The sequence below is a fragment of the Palaemon carinicauda genome, chromosome 24 (genome assembly GCF_036898095.1).
Source record: "Palaemon carinicauda isolate YSFRI2023 chromosome 24, ASM3689809v2, whole genome shotgun sequence".
NCBI lineage: Eukaryota > Metazoa > Arthropoda > Malacostraca > Decapoda > Palaemonidae > Palaemon > Palaemon carinicauda.
Genome location: NC_090748.1, coordinates 77,150,002 through 77,166,541, shown reverse-complemented (window position 1 = coordinate 77,166,541; position 16,540 = coordinate 77,150,002). Strand labels below are relative to the sequence as shown.

General features: G+C 37.5%; 1 protein-coding gene across 1 annotated transcript; it reads right to left on the bottom strand.

Annotated features, from left to right (window-relative positions):
• Positions 1-9,856: 9,856 nt before the first annotated feature.
• On the bottom strand, positions 9,857-15,475 carry LOC137618159 (uncharacterized). The gene is made up of 2 exons (XM_068348205.1): positions 15,370-15,475; positions 9,857-13,063 (listed from the first exon to the last, which is right to left on the bottom strand). The coding sequence occupies exon 2, from the start codon at positions 12,384-12,386 to the stop codon at positions 11,415-11,417; it is 972 nt and encodes a 323-aa protein (XP_068204306.1). The 5' UTR covers positions 12,387-13,063; positions 15,370-15,475; the 3' UTR covers positions 9,857-11,414.
• Between the last annotated feature and the right edge of the window lie 1,065 nt (positions 15,476-16,540).

Below are 16,540 nucleotides of genomic sequence, written 5' to 3'. Positions count from 1 at the left end.
ACTCTTACCTTCGTCAATTGTCCTTACTTAAGTTCGGAGGCACCATTCAATTTAGGACAATCGACTTACTCCTGGCTAGCCTATCTATAACAAACCAAGCCTTGACATAGGCTAATGCCGTGTACATCATAGGTATAGGCTAATAATCTGAGCTTTTGCTTAAGGTAACTTGACTCTTGCTGTGGAGAAGGACAGGTCTTCATTTGCAGTGGAGGTTGAGGGAAAGGCTGTTTCCCGGGGGTCTTTTTATTCTTACAAAAAGCTTAGTACATACTCGGTACTCCAAACTGGTACCCTGTAATACAAAGTCTTCGTTTAGGACAGCGATCCTATGTCAAACAACAGACAATTCGTAGCCTAGGCTACACTGTACTCATACCTAACCTACTGGTTACACTGCACAGTTAGCCTGGCAACTCAAAGACTAACTTGATAAATCTGAGAATAATATTACAAATCTTAACTTACGGTTGGTGGCACAGTTCCAACCACATGCAAGCACAGCATAAAGCAGTTTCAATACTGGCAAAATTATTGTACTTTATTTGATACATTTGAAGAAAAAGATAACCACAACAGACAATGTCAAGTGTTATTACAACACATACATGATAACAAGGACAAGTGCATACCTTTTACAAGGGAGAAGGTAAGAATTTCACATAATAATAAGGGGGAGCAACACCGTTTCCCCTCTACACTGGTCGCTGTCGGCTCGAAGAGTGCGCTCTGAGCTTACCTAGCGCAGCTACGCCCGAGGCTCACACAACTACGCCTCTGTTTACCTTGGCACTCAATCACAAACTCTCGACCATAGACACAACTACTCCTTTGTTACGCCTCTCTACCTCGGCGTATGCACACTCGATCCTACACCATCTCAACTACGTGTGGCTAACATAACATTTTGATGAGATGAAAACCAATTCGTTTATCAAGTCTAAAAATCGTAAATGGAATTACCATTCAGTTAAATGAAGCATTTCTGTCATTACATCACTTTACCCCTACGGAAATTGGTTTTCATTTATCAAGAACTATCAACTAACTGCAAAACCTAGGGTAGAAAACAGATCTAACAACAACAAGTTTTATGCGCCATGAATAGTAGCCATCTCTCAGCCGGATATAGGCCGCAACATTTAATCTTCAAGGTCTGCTGTCAGACATACAGAGCAAGTTGTGGGACGCCACCCTTAAGGCGCGTTTCTGCCTAACCATCCTAATAACCTTACCAAGTTAAAACACCTATGTAAGAGTGATCTTAAATTCAATTAAGACCCAGTCACTCCTCATTAAGGGTATAATCACTTAGGATTATTTTTCTTACAAACAACCTCTTCATGTCATTCAGTCTCATGCACTCAATAACCCTAAGCAGGAGAAAAGTACCTTTGAAGATAATATACCTCTTAAAGCATCCTAATGACTAACTTACACATCAGTTACAAAACTTGAACAACTCCACCAGAGTTTGTAAAGCTTTTGGATGGGGTTACTCTTGATACACAACCTCAACCGAGTACAAGTTCATGGTAACGAAGTGTTATTATCAGATCCATAATCTATGAACATAACCCATAAAGACACTTGGAAATTAACATAATTGTTATATGCATGAACAATGCTAAGGCACAGAATAAAATACATTTCCATATAAAAGTACAAAAATACAAAATACCGTATAAAAAATATGATCTCAAATTTCCTCAATTAATCTAGAGGGAGGAACAATATTGTAAGCACCTCTGGTTTGTACTCTTTCGTTCACATCCAGATTGATAATATCCATTTCCTGCATTTTTACTAACCACTGTTCTTGTCCTACAAAAGGTTTTACTTTGTCAGCAGCACGTTCAATAATGGTGTGGTCGAACAAGTTTTTTAACTCATATTTAGCACCATCCCTAAACACTTTGGTTACTACATAAGGACCAGACCATCTTGGGTTTAGTTTCTTACTTGTGCTGGGAATCACAATTTCATTTTTAACCCATACGAGACAGTTTTCATCCACTTTCTCATTACAACACATACATGATAACAAGGACAAGTGCATACCTTTTACAAGGGAGAAGGTAAGAATTTCACATAATAATAAGGGGGAGCAACACCGTTTCCCCTCTACACTGGTCGCTGTCGGCTCGAAGAGTGCGCTCTGAGCTTACCTAGCGCAGCTACGCCCGAGGCTCACACAACTACGCCTCTGTTTACCTTGGCACTCAATCACAAACTCTCGACCATAGACACAACTACTCCTTTGTTACGCCTCTCTACCTCGGCGTATGCACACTCGATCCTACACCATCTCAACTACGTGTGGCTAACATAACATTTTGATGAGATGAAAACCAATTCGTTTATCAAGTCTAAAAATCGTAAATGGAATTACCATTCAGTTAAATGAAGCATTTCTGTCATTACATCACTTTACCCCTACGGAAATTGGTTTTCATTTATCAAGAACTATCAACTAACTGCAAAACCTAGGGTAGAAAACAGATCTAACAACAACAAGTTTTATGCGCCATGAATAGTAGCCATCTCTCAGCCGGATATAGGCCGCAACATTTAATCTTCAAGGTCTGCTGTCAGACATACAGAGCAAGTTGTGGGACGCCACCCTTAAGGCGCGTTTCTGCCTAACCATCCTAATAACCTTACCAAGTTAAAACACCTATGTAAGAGTGATCTTAAATTCAATTAAGACCCAGTCACTCCTCATTAAGGGTATAATCACTTAGGATTATTTTTCTTACAAACAACCTCTTCATGTCATTCAGTCTCATGCACTCAATAACCCTAAGCAGGAGAAAAGTACCTTTGAAGATAATATACCTCTTAAAGCATCCTAATGACTAACTTACACATCAGTTACAAAACTTGAACAACTCCACCAGAGTTTGTAAAGCTTTTGGATGGGGTTACTCTTGATACACAACCTCAACCGAGTACAAGTTCATGGTAACGAAGTGTTATTATCAGATCCATAATCTATGAACATAACCCATAAAGACACTTGGAAATTAACATAATTGTTATATGCATGAACAATGCTAAGGCACAGAATAAAATACATTTCCATATAAAAGTACAAAAATACAAAATACCGTATAAAAAATATGATCTCAAATTTCCTCAATTAATCTAGAGGGAGGAACAATATTGTAAGCACCTCTGGTTTGTACTCTTTCGTTCACATCCAGATTGATAATATCCATTTCCTGCATTTTTACTAACCACTGTTCTTGTCCTACAAAAGGTTTTACTTTGTCAGCAGCACGTTCAATAATGGTGTGGTCGAACAAGTTTTTTAACTCATATTTAGCACCATCCCTAAACACTTTGGTTACTACATAAGGACCAGACCATCTTGGGTTTAGTTTCTTACTTGTGCTGGGAATCACAATTTCATTTTTAACCCATACGAGACAGTTTTCATCCACTTTCTCATTACAACACATACATGATAACAAGGACAAGTGCATACCTTTTACAAGGGAGAAGGTAAGAATTTCACATAATAATAAGGGGGAGCAACACCGTTTCCCCTCTACACTGGTCGCTGTCGGCTCGAAGAGTGCGCTCTGAGCTTACCTAGCGCAGCTACGCCCGAGGCTCACACAACTACGCCTCTGTTTACCTTGGCACTCAATCACAAACTCTCGACCATAGACACAACTACTCCTTTGTTACGCCTCTCTACCTCGGCGTATGCACACTCGATCCTACACCATCTCAACTACGTGTGGCTAACATAACATTTTGATGAGATGAAAACCAATTCGTTTATCAAGTCTAAAAATCGTAAATGGAATTACCATTCAGTTAAATGAAGCATTTCTGTCATTACATCACTTTACCCCTACGGAAATTGGTTTTCATTTATCAAGAACTATCAACTAACTGCAAAACCTAGGGTAGAAAACAGATCTAACAACAACAAGTTTTATGCGCCATGAATAGTAGCCATCTCTCAGCCGGATATAGGCCGCAACATTTAATCTTCAAGGTCTGCTGTCAGACATACAGAGCAAGTTGTGGGACGCCACCCTTAAGGCGCGTTTCTGCCTAACCATCCTAATAACCTTACCAAGTTAAAACACCTATGTAAGAGTGATCTTAAATTCAATTAAGACCCAGTCACTCCTCATTAAGGGTATAATCACTTAGGATTATTTTTCTTACAAACAACCTCTTCATGTCATTCAGTCTCATGCACTCAATAACCCTAAGCAGGAGAAAAGTACCTTTGAAGATAATATACCTCTTAAAGCATCCTAATGACTAACTTACACATCAGTTACAAAACTTGAACAACTCCACCAGAGTTTGTAAAGCTTTTGGATGGGGTTACTCTTGATACACAACCTCAACCGAGTACAAGTTCATGGTAACGAAGTGTTATTATCAGATCCATAATCTATGAACATAACCCATAAAGACACTTGGAAATTAACATAATTGTTATATGCATGAACAATGCTAAGGCACAGAATAAAATACATTTCCATATAAAAGTACAAAAATACAAAATACCGTATAAAAAATATGATCTCAAATTTCCTCAATTAATCTAGAGGGAGGAACAATATTGTAAGCACCTCTGGTTTGTACTCTTTCGTTCACATCCAGATTGATAATATCCATTTCCTGCATTTTTACTAACCACTGTTATTGTCCTACAAAAGGTTTTACTTTGTCAGCAGCACGTTCAATAATGGTGTGGTCGAACAAGTTTTTTAACTCATATTTAGCACCATCCCTAAACACTTTGGTTACTACATAAGGACCAGACCATCTTGGGTTTAGTTTCTTACTTGTGCTGGGAATCACAATTTCATTTTTAACCCATACGAGACAGGTTTCATCCACTTTCTCATTCTTCCTCTTTTGATTGGCTATTGCTCGATACCTGCTGGCCATCTCTATGAGTTTTCTGAATTATTTCATGTGCTTTTGCGATAGAAGTCTCTTCTACACCATCATTTATTGTGGTTAACACACTAGTTACTTGCCTAGGTGCCCTGCGAGAGAAAAATACATAATGAGGTTGTTCACCAAGAGTGGTATGTACCGCAGAATTGAGCACACGCTGGGTTTCACCTAAGTACTTTGGCCATTGATAAGGATGTCCTTTGCACATCACATTTAGTACGGTTTTCATGGTTCTATGCATCCTTTCACTAACACTGTTTCCTTGTGGATGATATGGGGTAATATAACCTGCATTGATCTTATGTTCGCGACATAATTTTCTAAATTGATTTGAAGTGAATTCAGCACCATTATCCAGAATGACAGTCATAGGTACACCAAAGTCATTCAGATACATAAGGAAGTTTTTGCTTACCTCCTCTGTAGACTACTTCGCAAGGGATAGAACTTAACATACCGGCTATAATGATCAATAACAGTCAATACATATCTATAACCATTTGCACCAGATAACATATCTGTTAAATCAAGACTGATTCTCTCTAAAGGTTTAGTTACTGGAGGCAATTCCTGAAACTGTTGTTGTAAAGAACTACTAGCTTTATGTTTTTGACACATGACACATTCACTTACATATTTGGTAACATCAGATCGCAATGAAGGCCAATAAAATAAGTTTTCAATAGCATCAATTGTTTTGCGTATTCCTAAGTGACCTGACAACGATTCATGACCGAACTTCAAAGCTGCCTTGGTTAAATCCCTAGGAACTATTAATCTCAGCTGAATGGAGTTATCAACTTTATCTGCACTGAGATATAAGCCTTCGTACAGCAGGAACTGTGTAATCAAAGCTCTAGGGAACCTCTTACGTGGTAATTTGCCACCCTCTAGAAAGGTTATTAACTCAGCCCACCTTGGTTCCTCTAACTGCTTTTCTTTAAACTCATCCTTGCTCAGACAGAGATAATCGTCCCTACTCTGATGAAAAACTGCTCTAACTGGTCTACTTAGTTGATCTGCCACCTGATTATTTTTACCTGGCTGATATTCTACCTTGAACCAGTAATCCTGCATTTCAATTACCCACCTGCTCATTCTAGGTGATTTAGTCTTTCTCTTGAACACTGATACTAGAGGCTGATGATCTGTGTGAATGGTAAATGGAACACCCCAAAGAAAATGATGAAACCTACGACATGCTAAGACAATAGCAAGTGCTTCTCTGTCAAGTGCTTCTCTGTCAGTGGTACTGTAGCGCTGCTCAATTGGCTTCAGTTTCGTAGAGAAATATCCAACAGGTTTCAACTGATCCTCTTGTCTCTGCATCAAAACCGCACCTACATGATCTAAACTAGCGTCAGTAAATAATTCAAAGGGTTTAGTCATTTGAGCCTTTACTAACACTGGAGTAGTGACTAATACTTGTTTCATTTGTTCAAAGCTGGACTGACAATTCTTTGTCTACAAGAAGGGTTCTTTCTCTCTTAAGAGATTAGTCATGGGCACAGCTATTTTAGCATAATCCTTAATGTGTTTCCTGTAAAACCCACACATTCCCAGAAATCTCCTAGTTTGATTAACATTGGTAGGTGGTTTCATGCCTTTGATTGCACTGATATTGTCTGGACATGGTCTACAACCGTCCTTGGAGATTATATGACCTAAAAACTTTATTTCCTTTTGGCCTATCTGACATTTCTTTAGGTTTAGCTTCACTCCTTTGTCACTGAAAAGTTTGAATAGTTGCTCTAACCTTTTTAACAAGATGGGAAAACTGGGAGCCCAAACAACTATATCATCTAAGTAATTCTTAACCCACACTTTCTTAATAAGAGGAGCCAAGATATTAGACATGATACGTGAAAATATAGCTGGACTGCAACTTAATCCAAAAGGAAGGCGTTTCAATCTATAAAGTGAAACTCCATCACTAAAAGTTGTTAAATCCCTGCTCTCTTTATCTAATTCCACTTGATAATATGCATCTTTCATATCTAAAGAAGCATAATAATGGTTTCCTGCAGCTGTATCTTCTATTTCCTCTAATCTAGGTAAAGGGTGAATATCAACCTGGAGGTGTGTGTTGACTTTACGGTAATCGAGGCACATCCTTTGAGTGTGATCGGGTTTCCTTACAAGAACAATTGGGCTTAACCATGCTGCATTAGATGGTTCTATTATCCCTCTTTCTTCCATATCCTCTAACATGGTGGAAATAAGAGTTTTGGCCTTTTCTGGGTATCGATACATGGGAGATCTAACTGGATGTGGATCACTTACTGCAATATGAGCTTGAAAATCTTTAAACTTTCCCAATTCTTTTTCTTCAAGAATGAATATGGAGTGATTTGCAACTAACATGTCACTTAATTCTGCCTGTTGATCAGCATTAAGATGGGAATTATCTTGTTGAGAATACAAATATTTAATCATTTCTTCTCTAATATTGCCTGATTGGATGCTAACATCAACACCTGGAGGAACTAAATCACTCTTAATTCTAGTTGTCCGGCACTTTGGATCTGGCTGATCAATATCATCTTCACTGATTATCCTATAACAACCTAATAAAGTTCCAACCTTCATCGTCATCCTAGCTTTCGTATTATTTACCAATGGTAATAACACTTCCTGAGCATCATTAACCTTAAGGCACAACACAGATTGGGTTTGACACACTTTAACTTCAGGTACAAATTCTAACAATGTGTTAGGAGGTTCATTTACAGCTAATGGGTAAATACCAGCAGTAAACTGGGGTAGAATAAGTTTCTTTCTAAGTCTAATCTGAGCTTTTTGAGGTTTATTAGGTTGAAGTACCTTAATCTGCCTGACCCTTTTGTTAGATGGTCTGGGTCTCAAATACCTTACCGGATAAATAAATCTATCCCAAACAATTATTTTCTTTGCATCATCCCGTGTCATCGGTGCGGACCTAATCAAATCTGCTCCTAACAATAGGTCTGTGTCCAAATAACCATCTGGCACCACAGAAAATAAATGGGTAATCACCCTGGAACCAATAAGAACGTCCAAATACACCACCGTACCAAGAACAGGGAGAACATGCAGAGTTACTCCAGTAAGTTGTGGGATATTCCTCAATTGATTACAATGGAAACCTAAACTTTCTATAAGCCTCTTCTGTGCTACACATACTTCACTACCAGTATCAATTAAGGCATGGCACATTACATGATTTATCATCAAATTGATAGGAGACCTGTGACTGGCCGTTAGTCACTCATTTCGGACAGGACCTGGGCACTGTGCTGAACCTCTTTTACAATCAGGTCTGTGGCAATCAAAACAAACACCTCTCGGAGGATTATGTGGACATTCAGAAAGCTTGTGATCTCTAACCTTACAGTAAGCACCATACTGATTGTTTCCCTTTTTCTTACCTAATCTTTTTAATTGGTTGGACAACTCACTAATCTGCTTCTCTAGATCCTCCAATTTTGATGTGGTTTGTGCACTACTATTTACTGCAGGTGTTGGAAGGGAATTGGAATTATGAACAGGTAAAACTCTACGTTGGGTAACGGTTCCACTTATTATCGCTAAATGATACTCATACTCAACTAGTTCAATGAATCTTTCCAAAGGTATCCCATCATCAAGGAAGTCAACGAGTCGTTCTTGGGATCTACCGTCAAATCCACTATACAACTTCCTTTTCACAAGATTGTCAGCTTTTGGCAAGGTATCCTTAGGGAATTTCAATGCAAAGGCAGATAATTTACATTTCATTCTGTTAACAAATGTTCTGGGGGCTTCATCTACACTGTACCGTTCCATCTCTATTTCTTGCCAAGACTGGGTAATATTAACTGAACAGGCAAATTGGTGATTCAGAAAGTCCTTAATTTGACTCCAAGATATTTCCCCTTTTGGCCATTTCAGCCGTTATTAGCGTTGCAATTTCTTGATCTACTCTGGTAAGTGCTACTTGGATCCTATCCATATCTGCAGAAACACAGAACTCTACTTGACAGAAAAACCTAGCCAGTCTATTATCAGTTCCAATACCTTGCAAATCTGACAATTTCAACATCAAAATATCCTTGGGTTTTAAGCAAAATCCCTTAGACTGATTACCAATAGGGTCATGCACATTACCTACCCGAATAACTGGGTTATTAATGGTGTTACTACCCTGAACTGGATCATTAGGCCCTACAGGCTGTGTACTAATTGGCAAATTATGTGTCAATACTGATGTTGGCGTTATGTCCGCTCTGTCTACTGTAACAAATGGGTTAATGTCAGATGTGTCAGCTCTGTTAGAATTGAATGGGGTGGAAGTGACAGGTAAAGCATTTGACAAACTAGATATTTCTCTTTTCATGTCAACAAGTTGTTCTCACATTTGTTGCATTTGACTACTTTGGTTATCCATGGCAGACAAAAGATTATCATATAAATCTTCTGTTTCAACCTCACCTTCCATTTTCTGAGCCATGTTATACAGAAACACCAGCAAAATAGTCAGCACACGAAGCAATAAAACTAAATACACTAATAGTACAGTACCTTAGGCTAGGATGATATAGACCTAATCAGTTCACCCTAGGTTAGGCTATCATATAAATATATAAAAAATAAATGGTCCTAATGGTTTCGTGGCTACTTTAGGACGTAGGAATGGATAAATTAATCTATATAAGATAAATACATCCTACACCGCTGTCACCATATGTCATGCCGTTTCACACAGGACTTTTCACTAAACTCTTACCTTCGTCAATTGTCCTTACCTAAGTTCGGAGGCACCATTCAATTTAGGACAATCTTAAGGTAACTTGACTCTTGCTGTGGAGAAGGACAGGTCTTCATTTGCAGTGGAGGTTGAGGGAAAGGCTGTTTCCCGGGGGTCTTTTTATTCTTACAAAAAGCTTAGTACATACTCGGTACTCCAAACTGGTACCCTGTAATACAAAGTCTTCGTTTAGGACAGCGATCCTATGTCAAACAACAGACAATTCGTAGCCTAGGCTACACTGTACTCATACCTAACCTACTGGTTACACTGCACAGTTAGCCTGGCAACTCAAAGACTAACTTGATAAATCTGAGAATAATATTACAAATCTTAACTTACGGTTGGTGGCACAGTTCCAACCACATGCAAGCACAGCATAAAGCAGTTTCAATACTGGCAAAATTATTGTACTTTATTTGATACATTTGAAGAAAAAGATAACCACAACAGACAATGTCAAGTGTTATTACAACACATACATGATAACAAGAACAAGTGCATACCTTTTACAAGGGAGAAGGTAAGAATTTCACATAATAATAAGGGGGAGCAACACCGTTTCCCCTCTACACTGGTCGCTGTCGGCTCGAAGAGTGCGCTCTGAGCTTACCTAGCGCAGCTACGCCCGAGGCTCACACAACTACGCCTCTGTTTACCTTGGCACTCGATCACAAACTCTCGACCATAGACACAACTACTCCTTTGTTACGCCTCTCTACCTCGGCATATGCACACTCGATCCTACACCATCTCAACTACGTGTGGCTAACATAACATTTTGATGAGATGAAAACCAATTCGTTTATTAAGTATAAAAATCGTAAATGGAATTACCATTCAGTTAAATGAAGCATTTCTGTCATTACAGCACAAGGTGGTAGGAGGTACATCTACAGGTAACGGGAAAATCCAGCTGTATGTTGAGGTAGAATAAGTTTCTTATTAAGTCTAACCTGAGTTTTATGAGGTTCATTAGGTTGAGGTACCCTAATCTCCTGACCCTATTATTAGAAGGTCCAGGACTAAGATATCTTACTGGATAAAAAAATCTATCACAAATATTTTTTTTTTTTTTTTTTTTGCATCATCCCATGTTATTGGTGCAAAGTTACAAAACTAATCAGATCAACTCCTATCAATAAGTCGGTGTCCAGTAACCACCTGGCACAACAGAAAATAAATGGGTATCCACCCTGGAACCAATGTGAACATCCAAATATACTGGACCAAGCATATAGAGAACATGCTGAGTTACTCCAGCAAGTTGTTGTGTACAGTATTTCTCATTTTATTACCATGTAAACTTAAAGTTTCTATAAGCCACTTCTGTGCTACACATACTTAACTACCAGTATCAATTAAGGCACAGCACATTACACTGTCTATTATCAAACTGATGAGATCTGATCCTTGCATTTGGTCATTCATACTTAACAGGACCTGGACACTTTGCTGAACCTCTTTTACAATTTGGTTTGTGACAATCAAAATAAACACTTCTTGGAGGGCTACGTGGACATTCAGAAAGTTTGTGATCTCTGACCTTACAGTAAGCACAATACTGTTTGTTTTTCTTTTTCTTATATTTCTTTAATTCATTGGACAAATCACTAACTTGCTTCTCCAGATCTTGCAATTCTGTTGTAGTAAGCGTATTACTATTTAGTACAGGTTGTGGATGGGAATTGGAATGATTAACAGGAAAAACTCAATATTGGGTTGCATCACTAATGGTAGCAAGATGATGCTCATATTCAACAAGTTCAATGAATCTTTCTAAAGGTATTCTATCATCAAGGAAATCCTTGATTCTTTTTTGGGATATACTATTAAGTCTGCTATACAACTTCCTTTTCAAAAGACTGTCAGCTTTGGGAAGGGAATTCTTGGGAAATTTCCTTTCCAAAGCAGCCACTTTACATTTCATTCTATCAACAAATGCTCTAGGGTCTTCATCTATACTGTAATGTTCAAGCTCAATTTCCTGCCAAGCCTGTAAAATATTAGCTGAACAAGCAAAGTGGTGATTCTGTGTGTCCTTAAACTGATTCAGTATATCCTTAAACTGACTCCAAGATATGTTATTTCCCATTTTGCCCATTTCAGCAGTTAACAGCGTTGCAATTTCTTGTTCTACTCTAGCGAGTACTACTTGGATCCTATCAATATCTGCAGAAGCACACAATTCTACTAGACTGAAAAATCTAGCTATTCTATTTTCAGTACCAATACCTTGTAATTCTGACAACTTCAACATCACAATATCCTTAGGTTTTAAGATAAATTTTTTAAAATGATTATCAATGGAGTTATTCAGGTTACCTACCGGAATAAGTGAGTTAGTGCCTGTGTTACTTCCCTGAAATGGATTGCTGGGAACTATTGGCTGTGTATTATTTGATAAATTATGGGTCACTAATGAAGCTGAGTTATTATGTGATTTCATTATATCTTCTCTATCTACTGTAATAAATGGGTTAATATCAGATGTGTTTACTCTGTTAGAATTGAATGGTGTGTAAGTTACAAGAGCAGAGTTTGATATACTTGATATTTCCCTTTTCATGTCGATAAGCTGATCACACATCTGTTGCATTACACAGTTCTGCTTATACATGATAGACAACAAATTATCCTTAAGGTCTTGTCTATCTATATCACACTTCATTTTGTTGGCCATGTTAAAGATCACTGGTAAAATAATTGAAATAGGTTACAATACAATGGGCTAATAGTGTGGCACCTTAGGCTAGCATAACATAATCACCATAAGCTAGGCTATGATACCTAAAAATAAATAGACATAATGGCTTCATAGACAACTTTAGGACATAGGAGTGGATATATCAATCTATAACAGATAAATATATCCCATACCATTGTCACCATATATAAAGTACAGTAATGTTATTTCTCTTTTTACTGCTACTGTAAACCAATTGCCCTGACTAGCATTCTCAGGGTACCATTCACATTAGGACAATTAACTAACTCAAGACTAGCCTAAACATAACAATACAAACCTTGGCATAGGGTAATACTATTGTGTATCACAGGACTAAGCTAATATTCTATGTCTAATTTCAGCTTGAAACTGGTACTTGATGTCGGAGACAGACGAATCTTTGTTTTGTAGTTCAGGTTAAGGGAACAGCTGATTCCTACAGTTTCTTTAATTATCTTACTTCTTAAACGGTAGATGGAAACATTGTGAAAGTAACTTTGTCGTAGTAGATTCCTTCCATAATGGCTATGTATACTTCCTGAGCTGGAATACATACATTCCTGACTGGAAAGTACTCCCAAGTCCACATTAATTTGGCATGTACAGTATACAAATACTCCCGGACTGGTATCCTGTAATGAAAAAAATTAATTCAGGACAGTGATCCTGTGTCAAACAACATGCACTTCTTAGCCTAACCTAATGGATACACTGAACTGATAGCCTGTGACCAGGTTGTGGAATGATCTTCCTAATCATTTGCTATAGTTGAACCAGAAAAACTTCAAAGATTCAAACTTGCTGCAAATGCTTTTATGTTGAACAGGCTGACATAAGTCTCTTTTTAGTTTATACATGAAAGATAAGTTTCAATGTTACTGTTTTTAAAATATTTTATTATAATCATTTATTACTTCTCATAAAGTTTATTTATTTCCTTTCCTGGTAAAATTATAGAATGGTGCAATGAACGGTTAGTAGAAAATAAGACTGGTTTTAATGTATTTTGTGGTGTCTTGAAATTTTTTCGATGATTCCTGGAGGAAATCCATAGTTTTTGAGTTATGGTGGGTCGACTACCATAACTGAAAAGGTATGGATAAATTAACTTTCCGTCAGTCATCGTCATAAAAAAACCTTTACCGTAATCAAAACTGAGTAACAGTATTGATACACTGTCAAATCACTGGAGCTTTTGCTTGCCAAGACTTTTAGACGCATAGATAACGAGGCTTTCCACCTCATTTTCTAAGGTGTCGTTTGTAACTATTTATCGTATTACAAATACTTCTTCACTTAATTAAGATAATTATTTATTGGTTTTTTCTCTGCCATGCTCACTTCGCTCGCAATTAAACATTACCTCACTGCTCCCATTTTCCCGCAAGCGGACTATGTTTAGCTACGAGCGTTAGCCAGTGTAGTATTTTGGAGTTAATTATCAATTATAGAAACTTAAAGAAGTGAACACACACTTAACACAGGTGGGGAGTTGTAGCTTCGCGCTCCAGCATCTGTTCGAACATGGACTTGCCTTCCATTAAATTCCCTAATTGGATCTTGGGTGCCGGTTTAGTATGTGGCCTCCCCTTTTTTATTCTGGTTTAGCATGTGGCCTACCTGGCTTGTTAGGTAAGGTAAGATAAGGTAAGGTTAGGTAAGCTAAGGTAAGGTAAGGTAAAGTAAGGTAAGGTTAGGTAAGGTAAGGTAAGGTTAGGTTAGGTTGGGTTAGGCCACATACTAAAACAGATAGAATTTCGTCGGCCATATTCGAAAGGTAGGCCACATACTAAACTGGCACCGGATATTGTCCGGTTCGGACCTTTGATAAGAAAAAATCAATTTCTCTAGGACAGAAAAAGAACTGGGTTTAGGAAGGCCTTGTCTGCTTTGCGGCATCCCTCAACTGAGCTTGGGATCAAGCCTCTATCATCGAGCTGCCGTCATCTCATTATCATCCTGTCCATCCTTTGTGTTCCTGATCTGTCATTTTCACAAGATTAAAGCTGCTTCACGTACGGTGCCAACGCAACAGCCCGTGGTCCCCTTTTCATAAGGTGGGGCCAATATACTCACATCACAGCACGGCTTGCATTTCCAATGATCGGACTAAATATATCAAACACCCAAACCTCTTACTATTAACATGTTCAATAAGAGCTAGGGTTACATTGCATATTTCTATATCAAAAATAAATAACTGAGGTTTATAATATAAAATGGGCACTTTATTCTGTTCGAGCAAGTCACTGACAGATGGGGCATCTGTCAGTATTTTTCTGAACCATAGGGGTGGAAGGAGGCTCCTATGATATGTGCTATTATGACAAAAGGAGCAAAACAGGTATCTCTTGTTAAAATCTGTAACTTAGTTAATAGAGATTTCCCCCAGTGTATGGTATTCAAATTAGTGTATTTGCAAAGATCATTTATGTGGCTTTCAATGTTCTGACTAATATAGCACCATTCTATATTTGAACCCCTTTCCTCAATGGGCTATTTTTTCCCTGCTGGAGCCCTTGGGGTTACAGCATCCTGCTTTTCCAATTAAGGTTGCAGCTTAGCTAATAATAATAATAATAATAAAAATAATAATAATAATAATAATTGATGGCATGTAATATCAAGAATCCTGATTTTCCAATTAAGGTTGTAGCTTAGCTAATAATAATAATAATAATAATAATAATAATAATAATAATAATAATAATAATAATAATAATTGATGGCATGTAATCTCAAGAATAAACGTATTTATAATAGCATGGAATATCCCACATCTTAGGCACAATTTCAACCACATAACCTCAATGAAGCAATTTATGTAGAGCTACCATAACAAATCTTGGTAATACCTGTCACTTAAAGGTACAAATACAAAAGACCCCTAATAAGTGTTATAACAATATGTACATTATACACTAAGTCGAATACATACCTTTTACAAGGAAGAATTTAGTTTTTCAAATGAAACAAGGGGAGCGGACATTCCCCTCTCAACACAGCGAGTAACCACAAGCTCACAAAGACGTCTTTGTTTACATTTGCGCACTGATGTACAAACACTCAATCGCAGAAGTAGACCTAAAAGTAGACAACCACTCCTTTGTTAACATTTATTTTACGTACTTATGTGCATACGCAGCAGTGAATGTACAGACCAGAAAATACGGTAAGTTTTATGATGTATAGAGAAGAAAGGGGTTGTTTTACCATTAGGCTATATATAGTAGGGTGAGGCAATTTTGGAATTTTTTTTTTTTTTAGAAACCTTTGTACAAAATCTATATTAATAATTCATGACCAAAAACTAAACATGTTTACAAAAGAGGGAAGTCTGTAAAAATGGTTTGTCTCATAATCATATAAGAATTAGAAATTCCCAAATTTCATCAATAAAAAAGATATCTTAGAGGCGAGGCAATTTTGGACAGTGAGGCAGTTTTTGGATACGTTTGTATCTCCGTTAAGCGGAAACACTCAGTTGGGCACATTGTCACAATTTGTGGTCCCTATCGATATAAATTTACTAGAAAAAAAATTATAGACTTAACTTTTTGTGTCCGTAATCCAAGATTGTAATTTTGCCTCGCCTACAAAAAAGAAAAAAAAACAGAAATTTGCCTGTCCAATCTTGCCTTACCATGGATTTGAAAACTGTCCAATTTTGCCTTACTGTATTGATATATAAATCAAACTTTGTATTCGAGTACACGAATATACTTTTATGTATAAATCTACATATATACAATCATAAACATTCAAAATAAGACCCGGGGTCTGTTACGGGGGAGGGGGGGGGGTTGCACAGGGTGAGACCCTAAAAAGGGGGTGATAAGCTGAGAATTACATTTTGTCTTTCTAGCTTGAGGGTTATGATATGATTTTCAAAAAGTTATGTAATACTTAGGACGCCTTCAAAGGTGTTGACACTCAAGGCGTGAAACCTTCAAAAAGATTGACCAAAATATTGTGGGTTTGTATAATGCTACAATTGAAAAAAAGAAAAAAAAACTTTCTAGTATATACATTGTTCCTAGAATAATTCACATATCCAACTGAAAATTTCAGGGATTGAAAGGAAATATATTTTCCCCGTTCCTGCCAAT

Bases quoted from the DNA above. Each gene is read 5' to 3' on its own strand.
- LOC137618159 (XM_068348205.1), bottom strand. From the start codon at position 12,386: ATGGCCAACAAAATGAAGTGTGATATAGATAGACAAGACCTTAAGGAT.